General features: G+C 38.1%; 1 protein-coding gene across 3 annotated transcripts in view; it reads left to right on the top strand.

Annotated features, from left to right (window-relative positions):
• FRMPD4 (FERM and PDZ domain containing 4) overlaps positions 1–22,841 on the top strand; it is a 295,873-nt gene that overhangs the window by 258,596 nt on the left and 14,436 nt on the right. For 2 of the 3 annotated variants that reach the window (XM_090125667.1, XM_090125670.1), the window contains exons 5-10: positions 5,249–5,294; positions 13,473–13,577; positions 14,659–14,766; positions 17,923–18,054; positions 21,742–21,861; positions 22,534–22,670. In XM_090125667.1, the coding sequence (XP_089981793.1) occupies positions 5,249–5,294; positions 13,473–13,577; positions 14,659–14,766; positions 17,923–18,054; positions 21,742–21,861; positions 22,534–22,670 (648 nt within the window). Of the gene's footprint in view, positions 1–5,248; positions 5,295–13,472; positions 13,578–14,658; positions 14,767–17,922; positions 18,055–21,741; positions 21,862–22,169; positions 22,373–22,533; positions 22,671–22,841 lie in introns of those variants that run through there. The other variant, XM_031596107.2, reaches the window with a different exon arrangement.

Here is a 22,841-nt window from a genome sequence, read left to right as displayed (position 1 = left end):
TCCATATACCATGCAGCATTACCCATTCTCCCCTTGCTTGGACTCCACATCTCATCCTTTATGGTAACTTGCATTATTTCACAAGCCTCTTGCTATTCTTTCTGCCTGCTGCATTTCTGCAGCTCTCTGAGATGAAGTTGAGTTCCAATGCCACGTGCGGCATACCCTGCCTTGCCTTCACGATGGCAGCAGTGCCCATTCTAGCAGTGCATGGGATCTCCAGAGAGACTCTGCAGAGGTCCGTGCAACCAGCTGGATGGGCACAGACTGAAATCCCTCTGCTGTCCTTTGACAAGTTATTGCATTGTGTAGTGGTAAGCCTTTTGAGAAAGTTTGTTTTCCTTTTTTCTCCTAGAATTTGTCTGGAAAACATCATCTGCCTAGGGTTTGAGAAGTCAGATTCTTCAGCTGGTACCAAAGTGTTCATCTGTGGGTGCATGTAATGCAGAGGCCAGAAGCAGACTGCCCAGAATACCTTGGCTTTTTTTTTCCTTTTAATGTTAATTCTTAATTGAAAGCTACTGGATCTTGGAAAAATTGTCTGCTGTTTGTGTGGTTTAGTGTTGCCTTCAGAAAATGGAGAGAGAACCCCATACCATTATTCCTGCTGGAGGAGCTCTGTTAAGTGGAGATGGGCTGCATGGGTTTTTAGCTTAAAGTTTGTGTTTGTGCAGTGCTGCCTCTTCTGTGACAAAAGTAGCCTTGGGAAAGTCATTATCTTCCTATAGCCCCTCTCTCTCATCCCCCTACATTGTTTCATAGGCTTCACTGAGTACAGAATTTGGTCCCCAGCTTGTCACGGTTCTACTATCCACCCAGGCAGGCTGACAACATTGCATGACCTGGAGGCACACACTGTGGGAAGCTGTGTGATAAAAGGCTGAGACAAGTCCACTCTGTCCCACCAAGTTCCCTGCCTCCAACAGTTGTCTCCAGTCTTGGAGATAAACCCAGGTGGATCTCAGGCTAACAGTTCTTTCCCACAGGAGCCATCACATGTGACAGAAGTCTGGAGAAGTAAAATTTGGAGCTCCCTCAGGTGAAAATAAGTGCTGTAAAGGGAACGGGTTTTATGTAAAAATGTATATACTGCTCAAATCAAAATGATCCCTTAGAAATCATTCCTAATGTACGACAATAGAGTGACTTTATCTTTCTCATGCAAACTCTGTTCGTTATTACTGCCTTAATCTTCATAATAATGAAAGACATTCAAATGTTGAATGATTTTTCTCTAGCCTAGATACTAGATAAAGATGAGTTCTACTTTTCTTACATTTGAACATGGCATTTGAGGTAACAATATATTTTGTAGGTAGTTTTTGACTCACTGAGATCCATTTTCTTACTTTGGAAATGTAGGGTGAAACATACTGCCAGTCACGGCATCTCACTCTGTAATTGTGAAATTTGGACCTATCTATCTCATAAGACCCAACACACAATAGAAAGTCCAGAAATAGAACAGAACAAATCATATTAAATTATATCGCTCATAAATGTAAACTATATTGTTTATTATATGTCAGTTTCTAATTTCATCATCTTCAGTGGGAAAGAAACTTCGTACACCTCTAGTATACAAAAATGTTAAAAGTTTATAAATTAGTATAGTTTTCCATTTTCTGTTCTTAAGAGTGGATACATGTAATATACATTCTTTGTCTTTATTCATGTACTGTGTCTGCTACAATACACGTGGAAAGAACAGAGACACTTGCTCCATATCATTCGGATACTGGAAAGCTTCCCATTGCCCCCATCTGTCCCCAGATGCCTTTTTCTCTTGCAGCTCAAAGAGAAGCAGAAGAGTATTTTCCAGATGCAAGTTTACAGACAAAGTCAATGGCTGGAATTGTAGCAGAATGTTAACATCTTGTGCAGTCCAAGAGGCCTTACGCTTAGTAATGCAACTTTAACCTTTATAATGTGCTGTAATTTGATTCTCACACCATCTATATTCTCTCATTGTTGCAGCCTAAGTAGCTGTAAGGAGTGCCAGAACAGACAGATGAAATCATCATTCAGGGCACTGCAAAGGACAAATAGATGAATCACCAAAATTCCCATTGCAATTTTGAGATTTTAGCCCTGTGCACCATTTGATTCTAATGTCAGGAAATGAAAAAAACATTATGAAACTTCTGTTTTCTTTTGGTTTGTTGTTTTTTTTGTTGTTGGTTTTTTTTTTCCTGTAGTCAGCTGGTCAGATAGCAGGGCACTCAGAGACTCCAAAAGTGTTATCAAAGCTTGCGAATGCATATGATTGATCTTGAGTTTTGCTTCAAAAATTATATGTAGATGAGTCTAAATTTAAAAGAGAAATAATTAGGTCATGGTTAAATGAGTGTGGAAGTTAATTCAATATCTGCAATATATACATATCTATTTTCTTTTACATTAGTCAGATTATTGAAGGGGGAAAAGACAATTCAGAGGGAAAGTAAGACTACAGTTGTTTCTTTAGCCTTTGCCATTATCTTTCTGAAGTTATTTAGAAGTAGTAACCTAAGTGTGGTAATATACCTCATTTATGCGATTTCATCTAAACTGTTGATAGATTCTACTGTCAAAAATATATATACATACATTTAAGCTATAGAATTTGCAGATCACAGTGTGTGGTCAGTAAGTCCAGTACTTTTCCACTGTTTCAATATATACAATATATGGCACAATAGACAGTCTCCAGAGTATACACGGATTATTGTTTAATTATATATGATTTTCTAACAGCACTGGAAGTAGAAAATGATGTGAAGTTTTGTCATCATACGTTGAGGAGGTTTTGGAACAAATGGTTGAGTTGTGACTGATAAAATATGTATTTCTCTTGCAACTATGCTGTGTTATGCATGTAACGTGTTTTATAGAATATGTTTTCTCCAATTATGAGAGGGCTATAAATGGTGCTCAGCACTTGCTTTATGTATATGTTACATGCTTGAGTCTGGATACTCCAAATGGCCTTACTATAGCTTCAAATATTGAGTAGGTCCTGGCTCCGGTGTCCTTCCAGTGCAAGTGCCTGTCTTATAAGAAAGTCTTGTCTCCAAAATAAATCTTAGATAATGACCTTTTGTTTTGAAAATGCTCTTGTTAGTCTTGCCTACACTGGCACTTGGACAGATTGGATCCAAGAGTAATGAAGAACTGGAAAACATATTCCTTAGAAGCTGATTTTCTCTCATAACGGCAACTCTGCAAGGAAACCGGACAGCAGGAGGCAGGGCTGGTTGTAGTCTTAGATTTCATGAGAAACATAAATTAATGGATTGAAAGTAACTGAAGAGGTCAATTGGACATGGAGTACTTATCCCAGGGATGTGGTTTATCCTGTAAGTAACAACTCTGAACTTTTCCATCTACACATATTCCTAGATTAATAGAGCAGTGACAGATTGGATTGAAGCAGATAGAATGGATGGGAATGTGAGATTCTTGAAATAAATTATGTTCTTTATCATGTATTTTCAGAATCTCTAATGTATGGTAGGTAGAATAGAAAGAAGTAGAGGGAAACCTATTGTTAACCAAAACAGAATGGAAATTGCTTCTTTTTAGACTACAAGCTATAAAATTTTCAAGAATAGCAATAGAGAATGATAAAGAATAATTGCAGAGATTTCCAAAACTGCTATCAGTAGTTTACAGATCTTAAAACCAGACTGTAAGTTTTCACAAATGAACATTGTAAATAAAGACTATTTCATGATTGAGTAAATAATTTCCAGAGCTTTGAAAGGTTATATTAAAATGAAAAATGATTGTGGGAAATTCCTTGAAGTATTTATAACTATATCTGAAGTAGAAAAAACAATTATGCTTTGTGACATTTAATTTTCACTACATGTAGCTCCTCTTTTTAACATCTTTTAGCATTTTTTCTGACTAATTTTATTTCTGTTGTTCTGAGCGCAGACAAGCAATGCAAACCTTCAATTCCTCCTTTTGAAAAGTCAAAAATTGAAGGTTAACACATTTTACTTCAGTTTGGAGATATTTGGTCAGACCTTGTCCCTTGTGTGACTGCTGGCTTAGACAGAAAAGTAGAATTTACCATCTCAGTTGGCTTTCAGTGATCTGCCAGCTTCAAGTATACCCTGACTTTCAGGACCAGTTTTCTGACTGAGCTCACAGACTCTTCTCTTTTCTCATTGCTTTTTGGCTTTTTAAATGGTGTGTCAATGTTGTGAATATGTAGTATAAGGTGACACTACATAAGACCAATACAGTGTGATTTATTTTAGTTTGTACTGCTGAACAGTTCAGGCATGTTAAATCAGTTGTACTTCAGTTAGCCAACCAATAAATCACATAAATAAGCAATTAATTCTGTTCAAAAGTGAAAGCAATGGAAAATCAACTCCATCTCAACAATATAGCAACTGAATTTTTCATAGCTACGTTTGTCCTCAGAAGGCCTCTGGCCAACAGGGTAATAAAATATATTGACTCCAATTGACGTCTTTTCCTCATTATTCCACTTTACCCTTTCTTTTCCCTAGTTATCCACGAGCTCCAACTGCTCAGCAATTCATAATAAAATATGCATTTATTTGTCATTTGTCTGGATCACTTGATCTTACTGAGTTTCTTCTCTTTATGCTGTTAATCAGTTTTTGTTTGAGAGCTGCTCATCTATTCTCCATTCACTAGTTTCATGCTAAAGAAGAGCTTTACCATTTCAAAAAAGAGCTTTTGTTCAGCAATCTTGTAAAAACTGAACATTCTAACTGGGATATTCAACAAATATTATTCTTAATCTACCAATTTGAAAGGCCAACTAAGGAATCTGGAGCTATATTTTGCCTTTAGTTCTGTTTTGAAAACACTGCTGCCTTCATTAAGTGTACAAGAGCTGGATGACATAAAAAGTTACTTTCATTTGTAAAGTAGCCCAAATAAATGTGTAATCTATAGATGATGAATTGATATAGTTAATTGAATATTATTCCATTCTTACTGGAAAAAGCCATCATTAGAGGATTCAGGTCTCTGCTGGAGCAAAAATTTCACAGTATAAGCTGCAAAATTAAGTCAATTCAGTTTGTTAAGTTGGAGAAAAAATATTTTTTAATATTCATTGCAATTTTGGCATATTATTAATTGCTGTAATTCTATGATACATGATTGTAATAAACATTTGCCATATTAATGTAGTTTTCTGTATGAGGAAGAAAAGCTGGTTATGTGTAGTGCATAAATGTGAATTTTTACTTGATTTTACTTATTTTTCTTTTTATAGAAGCTGCAAAGAATCAATCCTTCTTACCGTTGTCCAACCTTACCCTGTAAGTATCTGCAGTGTTTTCTGAATGTTTCCTAGCAACATAGCAGCTTTTTCTCTGCCTATATTCTATCTATTGCTTTACCTTATCTAGGCAATAAAAAGAACGAAGGAGATAAGGGCTGTGTCTCTTAAAGGTGATGTTTCAGACTGTGTTACTGCCTTCTGCACAAAAAAGAATGTAATGCAAGTTGAATAGTAACAGCACCTTTAAATCCTGCCAGGGAAGTACACAGAGTGGGATGCTGAGTTCTGCTTCTGCCACACTCTGAGTCTTGGGTTGTGGCCTAGGTCAAGTCCCCACTGCTGCACTGCCTCTGTCTCTGTGAAGCAGGAGTAACTCACCTCTCAGAGCCTGAAAGGGAAGTGGGGAGTGGGCATGATGGTGCAGTAAGACTACTAACAGCACAGTCCAACTAAATAAAGAACCTAAATTCTTTGAAATTAGCCAAATTGTATGTAATATGGGGGAAAAGTCCTCACACACTTATACAGATTGTATTATTTCATCAGCTGTCAGGTTTCATCCTTTTCTTTATCTATCAGATGACAGAAGAGCTCGTGATTTGGTGCTACTGGTTATGTGTAGCCCTCAGAAGTGGACTGTAAATTGCAGTACTGTATGCCTTTGAGGTGCTGTGGCTTGTCATTGCTGTGCTGCTGGTGTGAGGGCAAACCTTTGTATAGTGAATGTAAGGGAAATTGAAACCTAAATGAACTGTGTACTCCTTATTCAGTGGGAGACCTTTACAGCACAGTTACAGTCTTTCTCCAGCCTTTGACCTGGAGAAGACCAGGTCAAAGGCCATCATGACCTTCCATCTTCCAGGTCTTTGGGTCCAAGCCCTATTTGTGGCAAAGCAGGAGGTGTTCCACTCATTGCATAGCACCTAAAGCTAATCAATAACTAACTTACCTCCAGATATTACTGAGCCAGAAATGGCACCGAAGCATTACATGTGTTTTGTGTCAGCTTTGTGGGCTGGTGTGTTCAGCTTATACATGTAGTTGTGTTGCTCCTTTCTGGTAAGTCTGTTGGAGTCCCCCAGCTCTACCTCTGCAGATGAGGCACTCATGCTTTTGGGAATTGTGGAAGTTTTATCTCATATAGGCATGGCGTTTGTCTCCCTAAGAATGTCCACAGAGCAGTCGGTAGATATGATAGGTGGTGCTTATCAGTGCTAGCTTTAATTGATCCTTTTTTATCTCAAAGTTGGGATGTTTTAATGCGCTTAGTGGGTGAGCCTCAGCTACAGGACAGTTGCACCTGGCAGATCTCCAGTTGTCCCCCTCCCACTGTATTTCACTCTCTGTCCAGTTCAGGGCCAAGCTGGTTCACAGTGTCCTTCCCTCACCACTTTCAAGCCCAACTGTTCTTGCAGTGGAAACAAGGTATGCATAGAGATGGGAATCAGCTGAGATGCTGCCAATGCATGGAACCAGGTTTGTTCCCTGCAGCTGCACAGGTTCTCTCAGTTTATGCAAACCTTGGGCTCTGAAGTCTCCTAGGGGCTCCTGAGCCACTCTGAACAGCTGGCCCATGCTGGACCTCGTACTGCTTCTGTTAATAGTGCCTGAGCCTGTTACATGACATCCACCTCGGCTTTCCTTCCTGGGTATTGCCATACTCCATCTGTATTCTTCCATGCAGGAAGCAGTTGTAATGAGTGTAGTTGGTCCTCTGGCAAATACATTTTGTCTCACAGTTTGGAAACAGTGTGTCTTCAAAAATTACGATATTCACTTTTTCCCCTTCAATTTTTCTCCCTCCCTTTCTCCTTTTACAATTTTGCCTGTAAAACTGGAAAGATGAAATAGAAACCAGTCAAAGGATAAGCAAGAACTTTTAAATAAAGATGGAACCTCTTCCGCATTCTTGTCAGAAAAACATCACTAGAAATATTTCAGCTGGCTGACTTTGTGATGGTGAACCTTTCTGTTTCTATAATTGCGTGAAAAATATCTGCCAAGGTGGATTACAGGAGTGCTACTTCTTAATAGTTTTTATTTGTGCTACTTAGAGCATGCTTTCATCCTTTTAAATTAATTCTTTATGATTGCAGGTGAATGTAGAGGTAATTTAGATTTATAGTACCATGCAGCTCACCTAGTAATTTTGAAAGCTTTTGCAAATCATTTTGCTTAAGTACATTCTGTTTCGTTTAATGCTTAAACTCATTAAAATTTAATTTGTTACCAAGCCAAAGCATTAGATTTTCTTGTTCTTTCCATCAATATAAAAATCTCTTCTATGTTAATATCACCACTGCTCAGAAGAAGATGACTGAAGCACTTGAAGCAGTTTAAAGTTTTGATTTTTGCAAGTATAACATTTGATTATTGTTTCTGAGCATTTTATTCTGTAAATGGACTGTTATTCTTATTGATGCCTTATTAAGTTTTAAGCATTGCTCAAAACAAATAACTTGCCTGTTTTGTTATCTCATCAGATTTTATGCCTAGAGATAATTTGATAAGTTGCTCTCATGATTAATCTCTTAAGTTCCTTGGATACAGTCCAGGCCCAGCTAAGGTCTATAGCAATTTTGCTGTGCATGAGCTTTGTTACGGGAAAAAGATAACATATTCTATGGGTTTTGCTTTCATTTGAAAGAGATGCTTCTTGTTATAACATAGTTACATGTCTGAGATAAAATGTTTACAGAAAGTTATTGATAGATAACACTTATTTCTGACTTGTAATGATGTAGCAACAAATGATCCTGTTGAGACTCACAATGTTTTTCATGCTGCTTTGCCTTATGGAGTCATTTAATAGGATCAACTACAATATCTAGAATTGTGGTTACAAAGACAGGTATAAAAAATAAACAAGTCCATCCCAAAGACTTCAAAAATGAGAAAGAATCCTAAGGCTGTAGTTTTAGGAAGCCTTCAGAAGTCAGATATGAGTGTTGAATAGGATGATTTTACTACTTGAAGCTGTAAGGGCTGTGTAGAAATGATAACTTTTTTTTATTGTACTCATAATGGCCTTTTTCTCAGCCATCCTTATTACCTTTGCCTCTGCATATCTTCATATGAGCTTTTTTAGTACGGTCAGTTATACGCATAGTTTTAACTCTGCACTCTTAGAGATCGTGGTGTGGTTACTGATAAATGTAACATTACTGTGTTCCTTCTTAGAAATGTAGGCTGATACAAGGCCTCTTCCCAGCAACTCTTTCTTGTTTGAACCAGACTCCACTCATGTCAAAACTGTGCTGCACAGCCTTCATCTTTCACCTTTGTGCAAATGCCAGTGAGCACTGCTGCTCCTATCTTTTCTTTCAGAAGGCTTCTTCTTTGGCTGTATGAATTTTTATGGAATACAGTTGTACAAAATAGTCTGTTCATCAGTGAACACTGAGAAAATTCTTTGTGAACATCTGTGCTATTTCAGCAAAATGAAAGCTCCTTCAGCCTATCCATCCATTCCTCTGTCTAGTTCTTTCTTCAGTCTTTCTCCCCAACAGTTACCACTTGGTCTCTTCCCTCATCATGAGACGTATCTCCCATTTCTGATGCATTATCATTACCATTATCTTTCATTTTTAATTCTTAGTTTTGTATGGACCAGAGGTTTCTTTCATACCCAGAAGTCCTTGTGACAAAGTGTATGAGAAATAATCATTAATTTAAAACAGCAATCTGTCAGTGTAATGAGCTGAACTTTGGAGAAGCAGGAACCCAGAAGGCCAGTGGAGTGTATAAATGCCTCCATATTTGATGTCTGCATTCTCCGGCAAATCCAAAGCAGATCTGCGATTTCATCTATAGTTTTTGGGACAATAGAAGAAAACCAAGGCATTTGCAAACTTACCATTTGCAATGCCTAGGTTAAATTAAAGTTTGGGGTATTCCTCACCTGGCATATAGATTAGATATTGATTACCATCAAACAGTAGTAAAATATATCTGATGCAAGAACAAAACAGGAATCTAAGAGAGGACCCAAATCTGACTGTTATTTCAGCAATTCGATTTATGCCAAGTTTAACAAGGAAATACTTCTGATGATGATCTGTCAGTACCCTGTGGTGATAACAAATTACTGCATGGTAAAATTTCTCAACATTATTACTTACATGTCCCTACCTGCTCTTCTACAATGCTCTTGTGAGCCAGTGTCGTTTCAGCTTTGCTCACAGCTCTGAATAGTGGGTTTTAGTTTGCCTTTGGGCATTATGTACTGTTCCACTTAATAAATTTAATACTTCCTCTTATTCACATTTTATTTGCTCGCTAAATTTGGTTTCACATAATTGCCTTTAGGGATGGACCAAAAAGTCAACACATTTTTGCAGTCATGCAATTATTCCCTATTTTCTACGAAACATAGTATTTCATGTTAAAATAATAACTAATTGTGGGTAACAAGCTTAACATTAATTGCATATGTACAGTCTGGCTATTTAAAACTACCTTATTTCTATCTGATTTGACACTCATGGTCATGAAGAAGGTTTTCCTTTTACCTTTGGGACTGTCCCATACTGCTGCCTTGTCAGCTCAGTACTACAAGTATCAGTACTACTACAAGTATCCTCTTGTAAGAGCTATGTCCTTTTGCCTTGAGCATGAGTAAAGGTTTTGTTCTTGCAGCACTCATTCAGAAAGACGTGGCTCAAAGGGCCTTCTGTTGCAAATTAAGACCATTTCACCTGGAATTGACTCCAAATTAGTTTACTTGCAAAAGTGGACATCATACTAGACAGTCTTATTTTCATTGAAAGACGTTTTCCCTCAAAATGAAGGCTATTGTTTCAAACAAAAATAACTTAGTGTCAAAAATAGGATCTGATTCTGAAAAGTCCATAACATTACAAAAATAATGCTTTCCAGAAAGCCTCTTCTTACTGTGGTAGTCTCTCATGTTTTGGCTCAGCTAATGGGATGCGCATGTATTGCTCTCCCCGGTAAGTTGGGTTTAAAAGGGGAGTCTCAGTCTTTACTGTTATTTTCTCTAAGCAGAACTCTATGCAGTGACTCATCTCACTTGTTAGCAATTTCTCTAAGCAGTGTTGAAATGATCAGCTGAGTTCTGTGCAAACAAGTAAAGATTATTTAAATTTCTGTTAAATTTGAGCTTTTAACAGAAAACACTGCTTAGGTCACACAGTGTGAAATTTGCCTTTGTTGAAGTATTTTGACTCACTGTTAAAATGCCCCCTCATTTTGCAGAAGTCACTCTAATTAAGCTGTTTTTATCTGTGACAATGCAAATACTTTACTTGCACTGATAAATGTTTTGCAGTATTGTAAACACCTCCTGCTTAAGGTCATTAACTGAGGATAATGGCTTCCATTTGGCTAAAAGACGGAGTATCAGAAACAAATGAAAATGGCACTGTGAGAATCATTAATTAATAGCATTCTTTGCCAGCACATCCAAAGACATTAAAATCTAATAGAATGGCAGATCATTCTGCTAATGTTTTGTTAGACAAGCAAGTTTTGATAATCAAAATCAAATTTTTCATAGGTATTTGCCTCATTTTTTTAGAAATAGTTCCTTTCTCAAAGGGAAAATGTCAAGTGCCAAGTTGATGCAGAGATAGAAACAATGAGACTATGCAATTAAATGCAAAAGCTGTGATACTACTCAAATCTCTAAAGAACCAATGCCCCTCCAAGCAGTCAGCTCAGCTGGTTGAGTTTTCACAGTACAAAGCAACCAACTTTCACGCTTACTCAGATTGTCTGGCCTGAGTCGCAGCCCCTTTACCACATGTAGGAGGAAGTGCCAGCAGAAGTGAAAAGGGTGGGAAGCTGCACATTTTGTACCTGGGTACAATATGCTTCTCTGGCTGTGCACTAATGCACGTTAAACCCATGACTCAGAAGAGTCCCAGGGAATGCAGATATGATCAAACCTTGCAGTCTTGTTGGGCTCCTCATCAGTGGTCAATTTTCAGTCCCTATTTTTTCAATAGTATATAAGTGTTTGTGCTCTCTGCAAGTGAGTTTTGAGATTGTAGAAGGAAAGAATGACAACGCCACGTACCAGATTGCCGTATTTGCTCTATGGGAATAACCTTGCCATACTCCAAAAGAAAATTTGGCAGTCTGCCTGTAAAGAGAAGCCAGGCTAGTGACTCACCTGTGATAAGAACAAACAGCTGTAAAATGCCCCTTCCAGCAAGAAGAGCTAGTGAAAGCCACTCCTTTTCCCTTGCCCTCGCAAAGAAGAACCAGTCAGCCAACTCAGATAGCTGTGCTGTTCCATGACACCAGGAGCAGACAGGGTGCAGTCCATTATTGGATGCCATGTAGAGTATCTCCTGTACACACTGCAGGAAGGGATTAAATGAGGAGGAGGGAAATTAGACAAGGCATGTGTATGATTATATTTGTCATGGTATTACTGTAACCTGAGTCTTTCTAGGAATTCATTTCTAGACTACAGTATGTAAGCACTGCAGCATTTCTGTTGTCTCTTCTTGTTGAAGTGTATTGTTTTTTGTCCCACATCCTGAGACACTGACTCTTTAACATTTTTTTTTCCCTCCTTCTCCTTTTACTGTTTCTAATCTTCTGCAATCCTTCTACTTTTTAACACTGGTTTTAGAAACTGGGCTTGGTTTGATATTGGGGTTAAACTTTCTGTCATTTACTGGTTAAAAGCATGTATGGACATAGTTGTTAGAGAAAAGGTAAGAATGAACTGTAAAAATGGAGAAGTGTTCATTTTTAATTCCTGGTTCTGTTTTGCACTCCAGCAATTGTCAGGTGGCTGTGATATTTCTGGGAGATATCAGATGACTGTGATTTTTCTTGAGACAGTGAGGCATCTTTCATTCCTTGCTCATCCTGCTTGATGCTGAATCTGTGGTAAAAGCTACCATATATTCAACGTGCTGATAAATCAGAGGCACTCTGAAATGAGCTAAAGACTTACTCCTGACAGTATCTAGAAACAAGGCTTCTCCATCACAATAAATAAATAAACAAAACAAAAACTTTTTCACATCTTCATCTATCTCTCAATAGAAATCAGTGAAGACAAGAACAAGGGGCACTGAACTACTCCATCACTCCTGCAGATTATTAGTCAAGTCAAAAAGTGAGTGATGGTGAACAAGACCTTCAGTGTTTACGAGAACTGCTGTCATGCTGCACTGATAATAGGAAGCTATTTCAGGATCATCACCACTGATGCCAGCTATAATTTCTCATAAGCAGACCCACATGAATTAGTATTTTCAGTATCCAAAATAATAAGGCCACTTCCTAGAAGTTTGGAAAAAATTCTGAAAGTCCTAGTTCACATCAGATACACCAAAACCTAGCCTCAAGGAACACAGTGATTTTTAACAAGGCCAGAATTGCTTTCATCACCTCTTACAGTGGTTATGGAGTTGGGCAATGCTAGAAGGTCTGTATCTGTAATTGACCTGAGAATAAAGAGGAAATCTTTTTTACTGTGAATACCAAAAATTGGTCAGATATCCCAGTTGTTAGTCAAACCCCTCTTAACTGGAGAGTTTTTTTTTTTTTTTCCAAGAGCTGAACACTTGGATCTCAGCTGATTCCAGGGTAACAGGTAAAAGCTAATTAGTTCACAGAAGAAAATATGGAAAGCGTCTGATCTTTTAATCGGTGAGGTCCCACAAAATGTGTACAAGGTTTGTGTAGGGGATACTTCCAGGAGAAGCCTGTAGGTGCCTCTTGGTGTTTCTAATCTCTGCTTTGAAGTGAGCTTATACAATGAGGTGCTACTGTTCTTGCAGAGCTCTCAGACACTTTTTTTTGCAGAAGTTGTGTTTATAACTGTGTGTAGTGAATGACAGACTTAAGAAAAAAATTCTCATTCCGTGTTTGAAGGAAAGATCGCACACTGCTCACTGAACAGTGTTCATTCATGCAGGCAAGTTTGTTTCACAGTGATCTACAAGGAATTTGTACATACATCAGGAGCCCCTCTCCTTGCTGCAGTCTGACTGCAGGATACGTTTCAGTACATGAAATATATCACTGACTCCTTGTATGTATGTACATATGTATTATTTCTGGAAGCATTATGGTTTGACTACGTTTCTATTCTTCAGTGAATGGTGTGCAAAGTGTTGCTGTGTATGTGGAGTTCCCAGAGTATGAGAAACAGGGAAAAACTGAAAAATTAATGATAAGTGTTAACTTGAATTTATGTGATCTGTTTTGTCATCATTTTTCCTTCCAGTCTCCTAAATCAGCTTTTATTAGTGCTGCAAAAAAGGCAAGATTGAAGTCCAATCCTGTCAAAGTGCGATTCTCAGAAGAAGTAATAATCAATGGCCAGGTGTCGGTGAGTATTCAACTATTTCAGCTTAGGAAGGACTGAGCATTTCATCCAAAGGTATGCCTCCAGGCTAGAAAGTGAGGGAATTATATGGCAGGAATAGGAACAGGAGTGATACGCTTACAAAGGGGAGGGCTTTTCTCTTTTTGAAGTTTCAAGAAGGTCTGTTTTTGAAGTCCACTGGGCCTATAATATTGTGATAAACTTGTCCCTTCTTAAAATAAAATCAAAATGTTGGAGAAGGCATTTTGTGATGATAGCATGTAGATGTCTTTCTTTATACTCTTTAATACATAAAGGAAATCATAAACTCAAGGCAAGTAGCGTGTCAGCAAATCAGATTAACGCTACCTTAGGGACCTCTTAGAGATTTGTTTTACCAAACTGAAGTTGTTTCCAGCAAAATGAGCATTGTTTTGAGAGGCACCGAGATCGTCCTCAGAAATGAACTCCTGGCTCATGTTTGTAATGGCATAGAACTGATATCTTTATCCAGCTCTATTCCAAACATGAATTGATACTAAATTTTTTCAAAAGCAATATTTTAAAAAAACAAAAAGGCTTTCTTTCCCTTCCTTTTTCTATTTATTTCAATATCTTTTTAATGAATTGTCAGTATTTAGTCGCAATATTATATGTTACTCTCCTTAAATAAGGACAGAGATTAGCATTTAATACCTTGCTAAAAAGAGAATGTAAAACATCATTTTTGTAGTTGTTACTAATGAATCTGCAGTTCCTGTTTTGTAAAGATACTAAAGAACTCCCTTCATTCAGAGAAACAGGTATATATTTTTCTGTTCTACTGAAAGTGTTTCTGAGATGCAGTATTTATGTACGTAAAGTATTCCCAGTTGGACATAAAATGTAAGTGAAGGTTTATATTTTTCCAGGAAAGAGACTGATGAAGTATGGTTGTAACAAGCATGGCTGGACGCTTGCAGGGCTTTGTGAATTCTGCTATAAATTTTACTCAACAAACTCATCTTCAAATGTTACCTTTACATCTGATTGATGTTCTTTGTAGAACAGCATTTTTATTTCCCTTGTTACGTGTTGTAATATGATTCACTAATTTGCTTGGCAGGAAACAGTTAAGGACAATTCACTTCTTTTCATGCCAAATGTTCTGAAGGTGTATCTTGAAAATGGACAAACCAAATCTTTCCGTTTTGACTGCAGCACTTCAATAAAGGTAGGCTTGATATGCAATGCTAAGAATGCTGGTTAACTGTCTTGCAAGACCTTCAGTAATTATTTTTTTATTTTGTATGCTTAAAGAACAAAATCAATAGTGTCTTCAACTGGTGCTGGATTCACAGCTAAGAAATAATGAGGCTTTGGTCCATTTTTCAGCTGTTTAAAATGTGTTGTATTGTCAATAAAGAAAAAGCAGAGTGATTGTTTTAATGCGACTGGAGTCCAATTAAAATTGCATGGACGTGCCACTGTGATACACTGCCAAATGTTGGTATGATTTGTCAGCAAAAGTCAAGATCTTAAAAGATTTAGACGTTAGTTGCTAATTGAATATCATCTAGCTTACTGTCCTGTGAACTTGGAATGGGATACTGCAGGATTACACTGGTCATAAATTGCTTATCTCAGTGTAATGTCATCTAAACTTTCTGTAACACTTTTCAAATAGAGAAATAAAATGGTGAAGTCCTGGCATGCAATGCAGACTAGTGGGGAGTTTCTGTGACACTCTTTCCCATAGGTTCCTAAACCAGAGCCATTGTTGGTGTTTGTCAGTGCCATGGAGTAGTGTAGGAAGCAGCAAGACTAGCACATGCTGTTATTTTCTCAAGGATTTTGTTTTGGTGAGCTAGCTTAACCCAGATCAGCTACCAAATCTAGGTCACTGCACAGTAGCATGCACCTTGTGACACTGAGATGAGAGATGTATGGGTGGGAATAAGCAGCAGAGGCTGAGGAGGTAATTTTCAAGTGCCATGCAAGGTTTTGCTGGCTTTCAGAGATTGTAATGTTTGAAGAAAGGCTGGTTTTCTGCTCACTGTGATTATGTAGTATGCTTAATCAATTGGAATGGCAAGGAGAGTGATTTACTGAGTTAAACACAGGGCATTTTACTCCAGTCTTCAGGTGAAAGGGCAAAACAGCTATTGAACTTCCACATAAGTGCAGTCTGCAACTTCTGATTGTAGCTCATATATGTACCCGAGGCATAAATTGAATCCAAGGAATGGATAAAAACCTCTATTTTACAGCTGTGAAACAAGGAAGTTTTGAGAATTTGGTTGGGTGAAAAATTGTAAGTCATGTCTTACGTAGATACTGAGGTCTCCATACCCTTCTAAGGCCTATGAACCCACTTTCCTATGAGCCCACTTTTTAGTATTTTATATTATAAGCATGCAACCAACCAGCCAACCTGTTTCAGGATATTTTGCCTCCAAGGATCAGTCTTTTGCTATCAATCACACAAGTTTTTTAGTGGTTTTGTCATGGCTGTGTCATGTACTGTAAGATCATATATCTAACTGGAAGATACCCAGTGTGGGTTCCATGACCAAGCTGTACTGATCTTCAAGCCTCCTTTGACCTTAGCCATTCTGATTATTTGTAGGAATAATTATTTTTTAATCTGCTTACAGTTAGCAGCAAACAATGCACTGTAAGTGCCTTATTACCAGCATATAATAGCATACTTTTAGTATTATGTCTCTTCATGTTACTGTTACACCTCTCGTGTTTAGGCAGTGTTCGGGAGTATAAGTAGATTTAATGTAGAAGTAATAAATTCCACTTCAGTAAAAACAGCACAATATTAACCTCTGTTATTTAAAGTGGTTGCTCGTTATCCATTAATACTGTCTTTTATTCTTTACAGCAAACAGAGTTTGCCCCATCCACCTACATACATTTTTCATCCTTCCACCAATGTGGTGTTGATTTTCAATAAACGGGCTGTAATTGATCAATTAATCTTCCTAACTTATTTTAAAACACTTGGATTATGATTCAGCATGATCTCCTTAGTAAATCCTATCCATCTGGATACTTATGCATATCTAAAAATGTCTTAGATAGAAATGCTTTAATCTTTTTACGAGCATGATGTGAAACTATTTTATAAGATAGGTTATTATATATTTCTTTTTGCTACTGCATTCATTAAAGCAAAAGGTACTTTACCAGATAAAATAACACTTCAGGTATATTTGCAAAGCACTCTATGAAAATAAAGTACAGATTGGTTAAATGTTTTTTGAAATTTGTTTAGCTATTCTTTCACAAATAATTGCTCTCAAACTGATTCCCCTTTGATGTAAGCCAGTGTGAAAAAAAAAATAATAAAAACTTCTTAGAAATAGGTCTTATACTATGACTTCAGTTGCTCCCTGAATTCAGAGCTGCTGCTTGGCACAGGTATCGTCACTGAATTTTCCATCAGTGTTTTAAACTCAAGTATACTCATGAAGCACAACTATCAATAAGTGGATTTCAGAAGAAAAGCAACATGCAGTAAGAACAAAGAAAGGCCATTAGTTTAATTTTTGCCTTGGACTTATAAATTCTTTTTATATTCTTTGGTGACCTTATCAAAAATAAGGGAGGAAACTGGACTTGTTCATTCTGGAAAAGAGAAGGCTCCAGAGATACCTCATTGCAGCCCTTCAGTACTTAAAAGGAGCTTATAAACAGGAGAGAGACAAACCTTTTGTATTGTCTGATAGTGATAGGACAAGGGAGAATGGTTTTAAAATAAAATAGAGGAGATATAGGTTAGATGTTAGGAGGAAATCTTTTACTCAGAAGGCAGTGAAGCACTGGCACAGCTGCCCAGAGAAGCTGTGGTGCCCCATCCCTGGAGGCGCTCAAGGCCAGGTTGGATGGGGCCCTGGGCAGCCTGAGCTGGTGGGAGGCAGCCCTGCACATGGCAGGGGTGGTGGCTGGGTGGGCTTTGAGGTCCTTTCCCACCCAAACCATTCTGTGATTCTGTGATAAGAGCAGAGTGACAAGACCCTCTTTCATTTTCTGATGGAGAGGTTCTATGTACAGAAAGACCAAGAGACATGATTTAAGGGTCATACAAGTATGATCTGCATATTAAGCTGCACAGAAAGCTGTAATTTCACTGCATGTACGTATTTTTTTGCATACATATCTGATACTAGAGATGTTTGAATATAAAGGCATCAGTTTTTTCCCATGGTGAATGTGGGTGTTATCTTATGTCTCATGGAGAACATGCATGAAATACATCCATTCTCTCCTGTAATTGCTGGGCTTCCACCCTAAGCTACATACATGCTGAGTGTGTGAAGAACTTGGACCCAAGCTTTTCATAAACTAAAGCATATTTTGTAAATCTTTTGTGAATTAGGATGTCATCTTAACGCTGCAAGAAAAGCTTTCCATCAAGTGTATTGAACACTTTTCACTGATGCTGGAGCAAAGAGTGGAAGGATCTGGAACAAAACTTCTTTTGCTACATGAACAGGAGACTCTAACTCAGGTTTGTGGGATTATATGTGAAACATATTAAAGACGCTTGTTGATCAGTACATTTAAATATTAAATAACTTTTAACTATTCAAGTGAGTTAACTGCAAGATTTTTAGTTTGTTATAGTCTGTCAAATAATGGTAGTATTTACATGTGGTTATAAGAATCAAGTTGTCATGGAATAATTATTTTTCTGTTACATAGGCATCTCATGTCATTGCTTCACTGGGCCATTAAAGTACACTGACAAGTTCATCAAAGATCAAACTTAAAGAAAATATTTATCAAGGCCATTCTTCATATCGTATGTGTCACAGCTAATGAACATTCTCAATAGCTGGCAAATCCATTGTAATAGTTCTGAGAACCCCAGTCTGCCAAAATTCCTTTAAAAGCGTATTTTGATCTTTGATTCCTGTCTGATTATGCAGATCTGTATCTAGATAATGGGAAACGATACTCTTTCTGATGAAGATTTTTGTCTTGTTTTTGCAGTGATACACTATGTCATTTCTGTGACTCACAAAATGCTATTGTGACATTTCTTCTTAAATCAGGGAGGCAAATCTAGCTGCTGACAGGCCAGTTCTGGGTAGACATAACGTTGTTTCATGATTCCCAGCAGACAACCCTGATTTCAGCTTCTATTCCTTTTGACCAGGCTGTTTAGCCTGAAATTCTCCATGCCATTTCTGTCAGGAGAATGCTTGCATTTTTAACTTTTTCACCTAAATTTTCAAAAAAATATAAATGGATTTTTTAAAAGAGAAGGAGAACAGTATTTTAATTTAAATGTCAGAATTCCCTTGATCATATAACCACACTCTGTGCAGTGATACCAGGAAGTCAGCTCAGCCACTTATGATCTTTCTAGTGTTTTCTAATTTAAAAACATCTAGCTTTGCCATGTTAGCATTCTTTTTCTGCGGTACGAGCTACTCAATGAATGCACAATATCCAGGAGTACTCAGTGCTGGCCCTCATGGCCTATCTGTCTCTCTTTGAAGTAACTGGTAAAATTCCCATTGAAATCAGAGGGATCAGAATAAACCAACACAAAGAGCTTTTGAAAATCCCATCCTGAGCTTTTATTTATATATACAGACTATGGCTGGATACTTGGGAATGAGGTCAGAGACAATGTGCGATAAACATACATTCTGAACATTGTTAGTGCAATACAGACTGTCCACTGGAGAATTTTAAAAGTATGGTCTTACCAATTAAAGATGCTGATAGTAAAGTGCTCTAACTTTCAAACTACATTAGCGTAATTAAATAAACTACATAGACTACATTAATTTCTTCTTGAAAGTTCCTGTAAAGTCAGCAATACTCTAATTTGCTATTATAGCACTGCTGCTGATCATGGCTCACAATAGTTTTATTGGACTGTTACTCTTTCATCCAGTTATTTATTAGCTCTTTGATGGTGTCCAGTGTATATGTCCAGACTACTCTATCATATTCTTAGCAAACAGTTGTGCTGACCAACAGAAAAAAAAGTCTTTTTGACCTTCTTAAGTAATGGGAGATACCTGTTTTGGTCAGAATTCTAGGGTAGGTATCTTAATCCAGAACAACTCAGGAAAACTGAAAAGACACAGTATCTTGCAAAATTTGTATCAGATTAAAGCAGTTGTGCTCACAGGCTCTCATTCTGATGGGAAATTTCAACCAGCCACATATCCGCTGGGAAAACAACACAGAAGAGGTCATTAAAGAAGTTAAGATTGGAGGCAGAGTGGGCTGCAGCAACCATGTCCTGGTTGAGTTCGTGATCTTGAGGAACACAGGCCTGACAAAGTGTAAAGTCAGGATCCTGAACTGCAGGAGAGTAAACTTCAGGCAGTTTAAGAAATTGTTGGATGAGATCCCCTGGGAAACTCACCTTGGGGACAAAGGAACAGAAGAGAGCTGGCAGCACTTTAAGGATGTCTTTCTAAGGGCACAAGAGCTCTCCATGCCCCAGAATGAGAAATCAGGCAAATGAGGCAGAAAACCAGCCTGTCTGAGCAAGAACCTTCTGTTTACGCTGAAGGGAAAAAATGAAAAGTATAAGCAGTGGAAGTGGAGATGGGTGGCCTAGGAAGAATATAGGGATGCTGACCTGATGTGCAGGGATGCGATCAGGAAAGCCAAGGTGAAGATCATACTGAACTTGGTGAGGGCTGTGAAAGACAGCAAGAATCCTTGAGATGCATTGGGCAGAAGAGACATACAAATGAGACTGTACCCACTCTGATAAATGAAAAGGGAGAGAGCCTCCTCAGACGTGAAGAAGGCTGAGGTACTTAACAAGTTCTTTACATCCATCTTCATGGTCATTTGGGCTTCTCGTGCCTTTCATATCCCTAAGCTTCTAAGTGGGGTTTAGGGGAGCAAAATCCCTACCAGTATAGGAACAGAACAAGTCCAAAACCATCTCAAGAAGCTGAATGTGTATGAGTCTATGGAGTCAGATGACGTGCATCCCAAGGTTCCAAAGGAACAGGTGTATATGGTTGCCAGGATGCTCTCCATCATACTTGAAAAGTTGTGGCTGTCAGGCAAAGTCCCTGGTGACTAGAAAAAGGGAAGCATCACTCTCATTTTCAAGAAGGGGAGAAAGGAAGACCTGGGGAACTGCAGGCCTAGGAAGACATGTTAAGGCACATACAAGTTGAGGAGTTGACAGCCAGCACGGCTTCACCAAGGACAGGCAGTATCTCACCAATCTGGTGGCCTTCTATGATGGGATGACAGCATCAATGGACAAGGGAAGAACAGCAGATGTCATCTACTTGGACTTGTGCAAGGCTTTTGATGTGGTCCCACACCTTACCTCGAAATTGGCAGCAGATGGATTTGAAGGGTTGACTATAAAGTGAATAAAGAATTAGATGGATGGTTGTGTCAGAGAGCTGTTGTCAATGGTTCTGTGTCCAGGTGGTTGCTGATCATAAGCGGTGTTCCACGGGAGTCCGTCTTGGGACCAGTGCTCTTCAGCATCTTTATCAATGACATAGGTAGCGAGATTGAGCATATCCTCAGCAAGCTGAGTGGTGCAGTTGACAAAATAGAAGGGAGAGACACCATCCAGAGGGATCTGGACACTCTTGAAAACTGGTCACATGAGAATATAATGAGGTGTTGCACTTGGTTTGAGGCAATCCCAGATATGAATACTTACTGAAAGGAGGTCCTTTCCAACCCAAGCCATTCTATGATTCAATCAAGAGAATGTGAGAGTAATAGCTACCAGGCTGTACGTTGCCTACCTGTGTTACCAATTGGTCTGAGAAGTAAGATGTGACCTCTCCCCAAAAGCCTTATCACCCTTCTAGTTCACAGGTGTTTTGATCCTGCTGAAGTTCACCTCACTTTTTGTATTTTACTTGGGATGGTTACCATTAAGGTCTGTTTTTTCCACTCTTTTCACTTTGACTTTGTATAAGTGAATTCCACTGTTTTGAGAATGAGTTACTTTAGGCAGTCATGCCTATGCAAATCTAATTCTTTCCGTGAGATTATATTATATTATATATATGATATTCTGATGTGCAATATTTAATAAGGAGCCCATAATAAAGCTTTCTGTTGGGCAGAATTATTCTTCTTGTTACCACGTTTCTCTTCAAGGAAGGTCAGTGCCAATGACTACAGGCTATCGCACATCAAGAATTGACACAATGTTATAATTATTCTGCTATCCTAGGTGACTCAGAGGCCAAGCTCGCATAAGATGAGATGTCTTTTCAGGATTAGTTTTGTTCCGAAGGATCCCATTGATCTTTTAAGAAGAGATCCAGTTGCTTTTGAATATCTTTATGTACAGGTAAGAGAAAGCATGGGCATTGTTAACAAAAAGAATTAAAAAGATGACTGTACTCGGTATATACATATATATATCTTCATATACAAAACTGTGGCTGCAGTAAGCCCTGGGTTATATTTTTGCTGCATAAAGCCAATGCACTTGGGGAACGTACAAATCTTTATCATCTGCAAAGTTCCCTTCCTTTCTAAGTCCTGCCAAATAGTGATGCTTTGATGTCTTTCCAAAATATATTTGGCTTTTGAAAAGAGTGAAGCCAAAATAATTGCTTATACTTACTTCTGGTATTATAATATCAGACAGAAATAGTGTCTGAAAAGGGACTTCCAGTAAAATGGATGAGAAAACTGATGTATGAGCAATGTGGTTCTTCTCCTGGGCATTTCACCAGACAGAATTCTACTATCCTGAGCCCAGATAGCCTAGCACCCTCCCAACACTCATGAAAGAAGATTACTCAGTTCCTCAGAGGAAGGATGAATTCGCATTCCCCAGAAGTACCTTTATCCAGGTGAGCATCTGACATCTCTGAGAGCAGCACTTCTACTTTCAGCATGGTCTGGTTTCTGAGTTCAGGGTTTATCTTCACACAGTGCTTATTTTAAGAAAATGGATTACAATTTTATTGCAACATTTTTGAACTTGATGCTCCCTCTACTGGTTCCTTGGCAGAGCTGTAATGATGTGGTTCAGGAAAGATTTGGACCAGAACTGAAGTACGACATTGCCCTGCGGTTGGCTGCACTACAAATGTATATTGCAACTGTGACCACCAAGCAAACTCAGAAAATCTCCCTCAAATATATAGAGTAAGTTGAGGATACAGTGTGATCTTTAAAAGTGAAACGTTTGGAGAAGTTCATAGATTCTTTGTTTGGTTCTTTAATATTCCTATGGGAGTGCACCTATTTTAAGTTCATTATACGTTACTGAAATTTATTCTGGTGGTTTAAGATCTGTAAGTGTGGACAGTACTTTTA

The sequence above is a fragment of the Phasianus colchicus genome, chromosome 1, assembly GCF_987193195.1.
Source record: "Phasianus colchicus chromosome 1, bPhaCol1.hap1.1, whole genome shotgun sequence".
Classification (NCBI taxonomy): Eukaryota; Metazoa; Chordata; class Aves; order Galliformes; family Phasianidae; genus Phasianus; species Phasianus colchicus.
Note: the sequence above shows the minus strand (reverse complement) of the source record. Positions and strands in the feature narration are given on the sequence as shown.